This window comes from Colias eurytheme, chromosome 29, assembly GCF_061535395.1.
Source record: "Colias eurytheme isolate Ceu_HAF_F1 chromosome 29, ilColEury1 Martin Lab GWU primary, whole genome shotgun sequence".
Taxonomy (NCBI): Eukaryota; Metazoa; Arthropoda; class Insecta; order Lepidoptera; family Pieridae; genus Colias; species Colias eurytheme.
In genome coordinates this window covers 1199247-1213707 of record NC_143008.1, presented here as the reverse complement: position 1 = coordinate 1213707, position 14461 = coordinate 1199247, and the positions used below count along the sequence as shown (strand labels likewise).

The window sequence follows — 14461 nt, the reverse complement described above, 5'->3', positions numbered from 1 at the left end:
TTGCTTATGTTTTTGTAAGTATTTGACAAATCAGTAATCTAAAGAAAATCATATAAGAATTGCTTATTCGGAATAATAAAAAAAAAACAATGTTTATAAAATGCATTTAATGCTTTAAAACTTAAAAATAACAATTCTATTGTTAAATAATAATTTAAACAGAACATTCAAAAAAAAGGTCCCCCTGGAACACTTAAAATAATCACCTATAAACCAAGCCTATAAAAATATAGTCAAATCATAAAAAATGCTTTGTATAAAATTATAAAGAACTGGTATACATATCCCTTCACATTAAATTAGTACCTAATGACTTGAAAAACATCACATATATTCAAGTTCATATAAAATAGGTATAACTTTCTTAATATGTAAGCGCAAAGTCATACTTTGGCATTAAAAATTGTTCTAAATTATACACTTAAATAATATACACTAAATTAAAAATATCTTCGGAAATATTTTGTTAGTAGAGAATACCTTTATATCTCCCAGAATTCAAAAACCAATTAATATAGTCGGAGTTCGGGTTTTTGAAGCGAAACTTCTTTAGGCGCGTTGAGAGTAAAATTTCAAGGTCGCATCATAGTAATACCGTCATGTCATGGCGACGATTTTGGTATCTATGAATCTTGCCAAAGAAATTTCACTTCTGACACGTGTGCTCGGCACATACGCTCCTAGTACTACTATCTTTATATTAAACCCATTTATCAGTGAATAAAATTGCTCTATTGAAGGGGTAACGTCAGACGTTTAAAATTAAAGAAAGAGTCACTTTTTACTTTCAAGTTGAGAGAATCTAGTCCTTTTCTTTGTAGAACCAACGCAAGAAAATTGCATCGCTCTTTTGCGCATGCGATAATAAAAATGTATAATCCATGTTAAAAAAGTAAAAAATAAAAATATATATATATGTATAGATCAATGTTGGAATGTCATTCGGTGGTTTTGTATATTAACATGAAATAACAAATGTATTTATCATAATTTAAGGTAATTTAATATGTTTTCCTTGTTATTGTAATTTATATTTCCTTATTCAGTGGTATATTACTTCTCTAAAATCATAATACGACTCGAAGGACCATTGTCACAAAATTTTAACAAAAGAAATATATTACATATAACCTTCTTATAAGTAACATTTTCATATCACATATTGAAGTGAAACTTCTTCAGGCGCGTTGATAGTAAAATTTAAAGGTCGGGTCATGGCAATACCGTCACGCCATGGAGTAATCGATTTTGGCATCTTTGAATCTTGCAAAAGTTTCACTTCTGACACGTGTGCTCGGCACGTACACGTTTTTACCCGTAATTATTCTAAATTTTAGCTTTAACGATTGGCTTCTCTAAAAACTCTAAAACGTCGTTTATAAATTTCTCCGCGCTAGTAAGATGTAAATCATGAGTTCCCTCAACCCAAATTGTTTTGACATTTTTGCACTTTTCCTCCCAAATATTAATTAAATTTGTTGTTATGCTTTTCTTTGAATAGAAAAATGGTTTTAAGTCTATTGAACAGATAAGTAGGGAGGGTGGGGGGTGTAGTGTGAATAGTTCGTAATAGTACTCGGGGGGTGCGTTGAAGGTTGCCAAATTCTTATATCGCCTGTCCCATGACAATCTGAAAATGTATAAATATATTTTTAGTAAAAATTAATGTACTTATTTGTAATTCATTATCTATATTAAATATCATACTAATATTATATGGAAAACATTTCTTTTCGTAAAAAATATGTGTATGTAGTCTATGGGGCATTTCACGCGAAGCGGACACAGATTTCGGGGTCAGGTTTCCGATTTCGGTTATATTTTAGTATGTTACACCTGTATAATTATATCCTCGGTATGTATATGAAATATTTTTGCATTTAGAAGCTTAGTTTTCAAAATACAGGCTTTTGAAGATGTCAGCAAGCGCGAGACATGCGTGACTTTGAATGTAATTAATTATCAGTTCAAGAAAAGGATTTTTTTAATAAATTGATGACTGAATAATAATCCCTATTAAAAAAAAAATTTTTCTCATATTTTGAATTTCGAATTTATTTTTAAATTCCTAAGAAAAATATAAAAATATTTTTCTTTGTAATTTTTTACGAACTTAGCATATTATTTGTAAAAAAATTTTAGATCATTAAATAAATGGCTTATATTATGCTTAAACTTCATGCCAAGTTCTAGAGTGGTCATCGCAGAAGTTTAGAAGCTACATTTATTATAGTATGCTAAATGTGGATTCCCTAATACAGGGAGCCCAGGATGCTAAATGTGGATTTACTCGAGCGTCACGGGAACCTATTAGAATTGGTAGATTAGACCATAGCGAGAAAAAAAGGTCCTATAATGTTTTCACTTTTAGCGGTGGGGAAGGGTTTTTGATTTTTTTTAATTTAAAAAAGAAAAAAATTGGCTTGGAAATACTCAAGCGCGTTAGATATTGATATTTTGCATGCTCCAGGACGTCACTGAAAAAAAGTATACGTTAATCTGACGATTTAAGTGGCGATTTAATCGCTATGAAGAAAGGGTAAAAAATTAAAGTAATATTATTCGAGCGCGTCAGATTAATATATGGGGGGGTTAATTACAATATAAGAAGTCCCCATTTCGCTAATCTGACGATTCGAGCTCAACCTTAGGGAATTATGGATTATTCAAATTTTCCAGCGGGGCCCCTGAGCGCACCCACCAACCATAACTGCTCATATTGACTAGAGGTACTAATGAATAGCTAAGGTACCGTCCCTTATAGTAATCTGACGCGCTCGAGTAAATCCCAAAATCCCCTCTTGGCCTCCCCTACTATTATAAGGGCGAAGCGCGGCAATATTCATGCCAACGCGACTGGGATAAAAAATAAATTCGAGAAATTTGGATTAAATGAGGTGTCAACAGATAGGTTTTTAAAAATTAATTGGAGGTCTATATGTAGGTTTTAATTTAAATAAATAATTGACGAGATATATACGTATTCTCAAACTCTCAACTTATGAGAATACAAAGGTTTTTTAATGAGGATTATTATTCAGTCATCAATTTATTAAAAAAATCCTTTTCTTGAACTGGTAATTACATTCAAAGTCACGCATGCCTCGCGCTTGCTGACATCTTCAAAGACCTGTATTTTGAAAACTAAGCTTCTAAATGCAAAAATATTCCGTATACATACCGAGGATATATACAGGTGTAACATACTAAAATATAATCAAAATCGGAAACTTGACCCCGAAATCTGTATCCGCTTCGCGTGAAATGCCCCCTATATGAATCCTACTAATATTATAGACTAGAAAGTTTGTGAAGTTGGATGTGTATTACTCTTTCACACGTGAACCAAAGGACGGATTTTGTTGATTGATTTTACCCACGGGTTCGGCCGCAGGTGAAACCGCGCAGTACAGCTAGTATTTTTTGATATTTCAGTATTAATAAATTTCAACACGTACGTACGTATAGTTTCATACTAACTAAGCACTTAAAGTTGTTTGCATTAAAGTTCGTATTTGGTTTTAAATAAATATTTTTTTTTATTACTGCACTGTTTTTCACTCTTTTCACCAATGGATAGCGAGGAAGATTTAAGTATTTAATTTAGACATCGTTACCGAAACCGCGTGAGAAAAGCTATATTATAATACTAGTGGTCCGACCCGGCTTCGCCCGTGGTACTAAATATTTCGCAATAAAAGGTAGCCTATGTCCTTTCTCGGGTATCAAAATATCTCAATACCAAATTTCATGCAAATTGGTGCAGTAGTTTAGGCGTGATTGAGTAACAGACAGACAGACAGAGTTACTTTCGCATTTATAATATTACCTCGTGTGTTCATAAGTTTTGAGACGAAATAAAAGTTGCATATCTTTTGTAATATTTAACTTAAAATTCTAAAATTTATACAACATATTAAGTGATTAATAACAAACAATAAACTTTCATTATCACTCAAAATGTCCACCCTTATTTTTTATACAGGCCCTCAGACGATTTGGCCAGTCATCTATAGCGGCACGAATCTTTTCCAATGGAATTCGCTTTGCCTCTCGGACAAGAGCTCGCTTCAGTGACTCCAAGTTTCGGTGGGACTTTCGGCAGGCCCTGAGCTCTAATTCAGTCCATAAAGAATAATCCAGCGGGTTGAAGTCGGGGCTGGAGGAGGGCCATTCGTTAGCCGCAATGAAGACAGCACATTCTCCTTCAACCAAGCTTGGGTGGTTTTTGCCTTATGAGATGGCGCTGAGTCTTGCTGGAAAACCCAATCCTTGTTGTGAAATAAAGTATGAGATAGGGGTTTCACAACAGCTTCTAAAATATCACTTTGATAATTCTTGGCTTTCACCTTGACACCTTGTTGGCAGAAATGCAGCGGAGTGACACCTTCATACGAAACTCCCCACCATACCATCACACTAGCCGGATGATGAGAACGCAAGACATTCCGTGCTGAAGGTGGGACGTCCTTGCTACTTTTGGCATACACTTTATTGTTTTGTCGGTTGAATTTTTCTTCGACAGTAAAGATTTTCTCATCAGTAAAGAGTATCTTCCTCGCATCGTGTCTCCTAAGGCGCGGGTCAAACACAAGCGGCGCGGGCGCGGGCGTGCCATAAGCGCACCTCTTGAATCTGTTTTGCACCACGTCCTTCTTATACATTTTGTATGAAAGAATTTTGGAAAGGCGACGAGGCGGCACGCCACGGTTGCGCCGCGGGCGTACCGCAGGCGTACCGCAGGCGCGCTTCCCCCATCGCATCCAAATAGAGGTCAATTCACGGTCATACACAATCAAAAACAAATCGGGTGGTAGGAGACGGTAGCCTGTCAGTCAAAAATGTGTTCTCTCTGTGTGGAATTATATAGAGCTGCTATTACATACCCTTCTTCGTTTTGTTTTTAAAGGTGAATTGAATTAATCGATGAAATGATTTACACAGGTGATGGCAGTAGGGAAAGTGAAAATGAAGAAGAGCATAATGAAAGTTCCCATGTATTTACAATGTCAGAAATAAAGATAATCCTGATTTTGATTGTGTTTTTTATTTATTTGTAATTGTAATAATATTGTGGAATGATCAGTACTGTAAATACTTTTGAACTGAGATTTTAATGATAAGATTTATATGGTTTAAATGTAAACCTGTGTTTGAAAACCATATTTTATCTATACTAATACATATTATAAAGAGGAAAGGTTTGTATGTATGTATGTATGTATGTATGTATGTATGTATGGTTTTCACGCATAAACTAGGTACTGGACCGATTTTGATGAAATTTGGCACAGATAATCTTTAGACCCTGAGAAAGAACATAGGCTACCTTTTATTGCGAAATATGTACCACGGGCGAAGCCGGGGCGGACCGCTAGTACAATATAAATTTTGTGTTATTTTAACCTTCTTTTCTTCCATCATTACACCAGTACTACTTTAAAATTACTTTAAAAGTACTATAAAATTTTCCAAGTAAATTCCAACATTTCCAACAAAGATATATTTGCAATCGTGGGGTTATCCTCGCTATTTACTTACAAGGAATTATCAAAACAAAATCGTTACTTTCAAATTAACGTTACTTTCAAATCTCTTTTAGCACAAAAAACATAATTTTACTAAATTATGCATGAAGAAAATGCATTTAACCACTCTATATAAATATCATTTTCGGACGCCAACAGCGCGCCCGATGCGCGCCGGCAGCGCGCCTGAGGCGCGCCGGCAGCGCGCCCGAGGCGCGCCGGCTGGCGCGCCCGCGGTGCGCCCGATGCGCGCCGCGCCGCTTGTATATGTCCCGCGCCTAAGCAGTATTGGACAACGATCGCGTCGCAATTTACGAAGGCGGTCGTTTAAAAAGAGAATTTTCCTACGGCTGTACGCCTTTACCTTAAGATCATATTTCAGTATTCTGTTGATTGATACGCGTGAAATATCAGTCTGCAGTACGAGTTTTTTCTAAGTGCGACATGGATTTCGGCGAAGTCGCTCTCTGATGATTTTGATGTTCGCAGGCGTCCTCACAGAGCGTGGCCGGCCACTTCTTTGGCGATCTTGCAAAGAATTAGTCTCCTTGTATCGTTTGATAGTGTAATACACGAAGTTACGGCTCACACCAAAAATTTTCACCTCACGGAAAATCTCCATTGGTTTTTTCCCCGCCATACAGCGAAATCACGGTCGCACGTAATTCTTTATAGTAGGGGAGCCCAAGAGGGGATTTTGGGATTTACTCGAGCGCGTCAGATTACTATAAGGGACGGTACCTTAGCTATTCATTAGTACCTCTAGTCAATATGAGCAGTTATGGTTGGTGGGTGCGCTCAGGGGCCCCGCTGGAAAATTTGAATAATCCATAATTCCCTAAGGTTGAGCTCGAATCGTCAGATTAGCGAAATGGGGACTTCTTATATTGTAATTAACCCCCCCATATATTAATCTGACGCGCTCGAATAATATTACTTTAATTTTTTACCCTTTCTTCATAGCGATGAAACCGCCACTTAAATCGTCAGATTAACGTATACTTTTTTTCAGTGACGTCCTGGAGCATGCAAAATATCAATATCTAACGCGCTTGAGTATTTCCAAGCCAATTTTTTTCTTTTTTAAATTAAAAAAAATCAAAAAACCCTTCCCCACCGCTAAAAGTGAAAACATTATAGGACCTTTTTTTCTCGCTATGGTCTAATCTACCAATTTTAATAGGTTCCCGTGACGCTCGAGTAAATCCACATTTAGCATCCTGGGCTCCCCTACTATTAGTTCCCTCCATCACGAGAAAATTGAAAGAAATTAATTTGAAAATCAAAGAAATTAAAAGTAAACATTCCAAATTCAAAATTGGAAAAAGAAATAAATATCAGCCAGTGATATTTTATCTTATTTTTTAACTACAAAGTTCGTCTCAAAACTTATGAACACACGAGGTAGTATGGATTAGTAAAAGATCATTAAACATTCTTTAACATGATTGCACTCACTTATAAGTATCCGGACCGGTTTCTATAAGATTCCTGGACAATATCATCTTAGCTTGTTCCTCATTCAACGCTCGATTATTCCTCACAGCTTTAATCGCTTCCTCCATTGTATATTCCTTCTCATAATCATACTTGTGACAATTATCGTAGAAATTTTCATATGTTTCCTTGAAAAATACTGGGTAGTTTACATCCTTACACCAGTTTATGGATGGTCCAGGGTCGAGGAAAATTGCCTTCTTTATGTGTTTCGGGTAAATCGCTGAATAGAACATGCCTGGTGGAGGAAGGAAAGTAATATACTAATAAACATTTAATTAAACATAATAAAAAGAGCGAGTGTGCCTAACACACGTGTCAAACTCAAACTCAAACTCAAACTCAAACATTTATTTATTCAATTAGACTTCTTCCAGAAGCACTTTTGAATCGTCATTACATTCTTTAAATTTACCACCGATTCGGAAAGCAGTATCTATGGAGAAGAACCGGCAAGAAACTCCATAGTTGCTCTTTTAAAGTCATGTCCATATACAATATAATTTTACATTACATGTTACTTACATCTAGCTACATAATATTATATATTATCATAATATGCCAAAGAACTGTCCTGTTATTCTAACGCGACAGCACTCCATGGATTTTCATCTTCCATATATTCCTTAATGCTGTAGTAGGCTCTCTGAACTAATACATTTTTTAAATAAGTTTTAAATTTAACACTACTAAACTCTTTAATACTATGAGGAATTCTATTGTAAAAACGTATACCTTGGCCCATAAATGAATTTTTAACTTTTGTCAGAAGTGAAACATCTTTGGCTTTGGCATCTTGAAATCAATAATTTTGACATGTGTGCTGTAAAAATAAAAATTTGGCTCATGGAAGTTTTGAAACTACAATCTAACAACGTAGATGCATGTATTTTTAACCGACTTCAAAAAAAAAGGAGGTTATCAATTGTATATTTTTTAAAGTGAAACTTTTTTAGGCGTATTGAGAGTAAAATTTCAAGGTCGCGTTATAGCAATACCGTCACGTCATGGAGTAAGGCGACGATTTAGTTATCTTTGAATCTAGCCAAAGAAGTTTCACTTCTGACACGTTCGCTCGGCACATAACGCTCTTTTTTATTATATTTTATAACAAACAATATCTCACCCTGTTCAGCTCCCAAGGAGTGTCCGAAATAGATGAACTTCTTCCAGCCCAAATGCTTTACGATCAAATCTATCACAACCACGCCGATGAAGCGAGAAAGAATTGTGCCTGTAAATTATAATTTACAATTTTATATAAACTATTTGACTATTTGGAAGTAAAAGATAGGAAGGAAATCGTATAGATTTGTGTAATTTTTAAAATTTCTCTAAGAATAAGTAATAAACTTTAAAAAATATACCTTTTTTTAAATTGTATAATATTAAAAAAAAAATCTATTACTTTGTATTTGTTCCGCTAAAACTGAAGTATGGCTGGACTGTTTTTGTTGTTACTGTTCTTGAAATATTTGTAGAAATTACAGGAAGATAATTTAATTGCAAAATGTTTCTCCTGTCATCCCTGTGTGTTTCAAAAATAAAAAATTGTCTCAATTATAAAACTACTAGCTTTCCCCACGCGGCTTCGTCCGCTTTGTCTAAAACCTAATAAATTATATACTTAAAGAAGCTTCCTCGAGAACCACTTTATCTATTGAAAAAACCGTATCAAAATCCATTGTGTAGTTTTAAAGATTTAAGCATACGGAGGGACATAGGGACAGAGAAAGCGACTTTGTTCTAAATACTATGTAGTGACTATGATATAGTATAGATAATTCGAACATTAGCCAAGATACACTAAAACTTACCTTTAGGGAACGGATCTGACTTCCCATTGCCAGGCATATCGAACGCAACATAGCAATACTTTTTCGGCAGTAACCGCAATAACGGTATGTATGTGGCGGCACTGTCCAGGCGGCCGTGTACTAGCAACACTTTCTCGCCTTTGGGGTTGCCGCATGATAGCGCTGAAATCAGTTGATGAAAATTTTAAAATTAAGAACTACAAACGTAAACTGCATGCAATCTTTACTTATAATATAGAGCTGAAGAGTTTGTTTATTTGAACATATTAATCTCAGGAACTACAGTAGATCGTTAACTTCTTTAGGCGCGTTGAAAGTAAAATTTCAAGGTCGCGTCATGGCAATACCGTCATTGAGTAAGGCGACGATTTTGATATCTTTGAATCTTGCCAAAGAAGTTTCACTTCTGACACGTGTGCTCGGTAAACACGCTCTTTTTCTTCTATATTTAACTAACTGACCCACAATACTTTATTTGATTTCAAAAGTAATATTATTGCAACATTTTTCATTGCTTCTCTGCTCCTATTGGTTATAGCATGATATTATAATAAAGACGTAATAGCCTGCCTAAATAAAAGGACTATCTAACAGAAAAATATTTTTAAATACAACCCAGAGGTGGTCCATGTGTTCAAGCAAATGTATGGGAGAGTTTGATGGAATTTTGGATATTTCCCATTTTATTTTTAAAAAGTTATTATTGTCATTTTACTCATTAGGTAGAGAGCTTTTGACACCAGTTTAAAGATTTTTGATATCTAATAGTTACGGAATAATTGCATCATGCATGTGTATTGTGTACACTTAACAATTACACGCTGTATACCTTACCACTTGAAATTTAAGTAAATATTAGAGAACTAGCTTTCCGCCTGCGGCTTCGCCCGCGTTTTCAAAAAAAAACCCGCATAGTTCCCGTTCCCGTGGGATTTCCGGGATAAAACCTAGCCTATGTCACTCAGAAATGATGTAGCTTTCCAACAGTGAAAGAATTTTTCAAATCTGCCAAGTAGTTTCGGAGCCTATTCAATTCATACAAACAAACAAACAAACAAAAAATCAAACCTTTCCTCTTTATAATATTTGTATAGATCTACATAATTTAAGAATACATATTACATAATTCATGTTATGATAATTTCAATGATAATTATTAATTTGTTATCCATACTAATATTATAAAGCTGAAGTGTTTGTTTGTTTGCTTGAACGCGCTAAATATCTACACTAATATTATAAAGCGGAAAAAATTGTTAATTTATGAGTTTATGACATTGATATATCTATTATTATATATAAATATATATATTTATTATTGCTATGAAAACATTATTTATCATAAACTATATCTATTTGTGTAAAAACTTCAGAGAATTTTATAAAAAACGATATTATTTAAAAGTATCGATAAGTCTACAAGTGAAACAATCACTAACATCGAAAAAAAAACGTCACATAGTTATGTAACCCCTAGTTAGGGGATAGAAATGATGGTGAAACGCAATTTTATATAGGGGCTAGTTTAGGGGACCTTTTAAGTAAAGGGTCCCATACTTATGTGGTAGTATAGGGGATGTTGGTGAAAACGGGCATGAATCTACTGAATTGATTTTAAAAATTATGTAACCAATAGACAGACATTATAATAATTAATTATGGGTGTCATAGTCAATTTTATGATTATTCTGGGTCAATTCAGGACAAGCAGCTATTGCAAGAATATAACTCAAAAAAACAACAATTTTCATTGGCAATAAAAAATTCTATAACAGCTTCTCAATGTGAAAGATTAAAACATGTATTATTGTATATAGGAGTCTTATGTGAGATCATAATGTGAGATATTATACAGGGTGTCCCACTATTGGTATACTAAGCACAAAATGACTTGTAGTTTTGCAATTTTGCATACACTGATCAATTAAAAAATACTTTGCTTTTTTTTGCAAAATTTTTCCTGAAAATCCATGTTTTCTTCTCTAGCTTCGCGCAGCCAGCATATACTGTTTCTCTAATGTGAGCATTCTGTCTATGAAAACATACCTAATCTTAAACAATAGTCGATAGCTCATGTGCTGGTGGCAAAGTTGGGCGTGTTGCTTGTTATGGGTGTACACATAGAGTTTTAAGAATTCATCTATTTGAAAAAAATGTGGAATTTTATAAACATTTTTTACGTACTCAGCGTATGCAAAACTATAACCTCCTTTGAGCTTAGTATACCAACAGTGGGACATCCTGTATATTAAGAATTAATTATACATGTTGGTCATCAGTCATAGTAGACTTACTATGACTGGTTAACTCCTTGATTATTTTTATATACTTCTCCAACAGTACCAAACTCTTGCTAAATGTTTATCATGCTTTAAAGGTAAACACAACAAAAAATGAGCTTGTAAAACCAATACTATAGCTTGGGCTAAACTGTACATTATAGGGCGTGGAGTTGAGAGTCGTAATTTTTTTTGTGGTTAGCTATTGTCCTATGGAACCTAAATCTGAAATTTCACAGCGCGAAAACTTTTTGTTTTTGAGTCACGAATTTTTGAAAATCGGAAAATTTTACTCCATTTTATCTTTGAAACGCGAACTTACTGTTATGACAGTGTCAAATTGACCTACAGCGATTGTCAAACGCGTTTCATTTCAGGTAAAACATTTCTATCTAACAAAAAAAATATTATAATTTAAATTTTATTTATGAAATTTGTATATTTTTTAACAACAACATTAAAAATAATTATTATTAAGTATAGTTTTTGTAAAATAGATTAAATAAAATAAAATTCTATTCGCAATTTATAATTTAACAAAAATATTAATCGAAGTGTCTAGTCGTCCGCTAAACGGATGAATAAAATAAATTAGTCGTCCGATTACCAGATGAATAAAATAATTTAATCGTCCGATTATTCGGATTACTAGATAACCTTTTAACACTAAAGCTAGTTGGGTTGGACTAAAGCAAAGGGGGTGCAGGACTTTTGATGGAGTTGGTGTCATTTTAACACCTATTTATTATTGTTTTATCGTAAAGATAACGCTAATATAAGCATGTTTTATAGGAACAACTTTTCTCTAAAATCAAAAATGGCGGAGATATTCACCCTCAATTCGTTAGGTTAGGTTTAGGTTAGGTTAGCCTTTAGGTTAGGTTAGGTTAGGTTTCTTAAAAAAAAAACTACACAGAAATAGGAGCCCCGCGAAGCGGGGCTCCGTCGACGCGCAAAAAAAAATCAAGTTAGGTTAGGTTAGCCGTTAGGTTAGGTTAGGTTAGGTTTCTTAAAAAAAAAAAACTACACAGAAATAGGAGCCCCGCGAAGCGGGGCTCCGTCGACGCGCAAAAAAAAATCTAGTTTAGGTTAGGTTAGCCGTTAGGTTAGGTTAGGTTAGGTTTCTTTAAAAAAAAAACTACACAGAAATAGGAGCCCCGCGAAGCGGGGCTCCGTCGACGCGCAAAAAAAAATCAAATACCTACGTGTGCCCTCCTCCCCCCACAAAAAACCTATAATACGTGCGGCAGTTCTCTAAAGAAACCCCGATAACCTAACTATATAGATAAATAGATGTTATCGGACGATTAAATTATTTTATTCATCCGGTAATCGGACGACTAATTTATTTTATTCATCCGTTTAGCGGACTATCCTATTTATTATTGTTTTATCGTAAAGATTACGCTAATAAAAGCATGTTTTGTTGGGGCAACTTTTCTCTAAACTTGATAATTACCAAGATACATGACGGATTGTAAAATGTAAATTTTTTCAATGATGGAATATTATGTATTCAATATTAAGCTGCGAAAGTCCGAATCTAGCTAAAAAACGTTACGCTAAAATAAGCATTGCATTATCATAAGACTTGCCACAGAACCGAAGCTGTCAACCCCGAATTCCACGTGGTCTTGTTTGCCCTACCCCTAGAGTGTATGTAAAAAGCCGGAGGCGCGGAGGGAGAGCAGCCCTCGCCCGCCGTGACAAAGCTCGGGAGCCGTGCGGAGCGGAGCGGCTGAGGCTGGTCGCCGAAGGCGACCAATAAGCTGAAGCTGCGAAGTGGAGTACGGGCGACCGTGCTTTGTCACGCAAGGGCGGAAGGGCTGCACTTCCCGTAGCGCCGGAGCTAAGGCAGTGTCTGAGACAATATAAAAAAGACATGAGGAGATAGGGAAAGGGTTAGGTTAGGTTTTATCATCAATCTTTGAGGGCGAATATCTCGGCCATTTTATATTTTAGAGAAAAAGTTTTTTTTATAAAACATGCTTATTTTAGCGTTTTGAATAAAAATTATGTATTTTATGATTCCTATACAATTTTCACTTTAGATCAAAAATTTTCTAAGTCCTTACTTTGCGCCCCCTTTGCTTTAGGCGGACCAAAACTTAATTTGTAAATATCTCGAAAACTATTAATTTTCGCGCCCCCCCCTTTACAGGGGAAGTTCCTAGTACCCACCCCCCCTCTCTCCACCCCCCACTACCCCCAAATTCCACGCCCTATAATGTACAGTTTTACCAAATTAATATCTTTATTTTATTAAATGTCTCTAAACCTATTTGCACAACTCTGTTACCACTTTTTAATAAATTTGGTCATCGGATATTTGAAGCTTGTAGGTTTAATTATCACTTACTTGCAACATTCCCCCAGGGAACTTTGACCAGCTCTTCTTTAAATTCCATTGTAATTAAATAAAGGTTTTATAATTTCCTTGAAACACTATAAAATTGACACTTTTGAAACTTTAATTGTAATTTTTGAGTTAACCACGGAATTGTATTATTAATAATATTTAATAAGGTTGAACAGTACAAGGTCCAATCTTAATTCACAGGAAAAAATATTACATTAGCGTTTACGGAGGAAGATTTACCTTTTTTACATCATGTACTTACGTCAACTCAGTATTGACTATTGACATTGGCATTTGGCATGTTTATTGTTTCAAAATTCAAAGTGCAAAATGACGTTCCGTTTTTTTTAAACAAATCACACAATAATCGCCTCATCATTCGCGCGATCGTGTAATAATTGTCAATCATCACTACGCGGTGACTACGCGCTACGTAATCTACGTAATATTATAAAACAAAGTCGCTTTCCCTATCCCTAAATCCCTATATATGCTTATCTTTAAAACTACCAATCGGATTTTGATGCGATTTTATGTAATAGAGAGCGTGATTCAAGAGGAAGGATTTAGTACATAATATTTTATTAAATTTTATACAAATTGGGAGTTTTATAGGAAACCGCGGGCGGGAATCTAGATAAGAAGATAGGTAAACTTGGATAGTGCATAATGGTTTTCTTCAAAAAGGTGGTTTTTAAATATGTATATCAATAATTACCACGTTTCAATTGTTAGTCCTTAATAAATTGAATGATCTGGATTCAATGTAAAATTTACGCTAAGTACATACCTACCTATGTACCTCCTTATTAAATAATATAGTCAAGAGTACCTATAATGCGATTGTAAACTACTTTGTGCATTACTTTGTGCTACCGCAATTTACACTGATTTACTCATTCGTCAATCGTGCGAATAGCAAGGCGAATAGTAGGTATCTAATAATTAACATAATATAATTAATTATTATTAGAGCAGATT

At 34.7% G+C, this 14461-nt stretch overlaps 1 protein-coding gene across 1 annotated transcript; it reads right to left on the bottom strand.

Moving 5' to 3' along the window:
- Positions 1-159: 159 nt before the first annotated feature.
- Positions 160-13785, bottom strand: LOC149896024 (serine hydrolase-like protein). Its single transcript, XM_090118086.1, has 5 exons — positions 13481-13785; positions 8843-9004; positions 8152-8259; positions 6987-7263; positions 160-1630 (listed from the first exon to the last, which is right to left on the bottom strand). Exons 1-5 carry the CDS (start codon positions 13527-13529, stop codon positions 1327-1329), a joined length of 900 nt encoding a protein of 299 aa, XP_089974212.1. The 5' UTR covers positions 13530-13785; the 3' UTR covers positions 160-1326.
- Between the last annotated feature and the right edge of the window lie 676 nt (positions 13786-14461).

Coding starts and splice junctions, on each gene's coding strand:
- LOC149896024 (XM_090118086.1), bottom strand. CDS start 13,529: ATGGAATTTAAAGAAGAGCTGGTCAAAGTTCCCTGGGGGAATGTTGCA. Junction 8,260..8,842: donor GTCAGATCCGTTCCCTAAAG/GTAAGTTTTAGT, acceptor TATAATTTACAG/GCACAATTCTTTCTCGCTTC. Junction 1,631..6,986: donor ACCGGTCCGGATACTTATAA/GTGAGTGCAATC, acceptor ATACATTTTCAG/ATTGTCATGGGACAGGCGAT.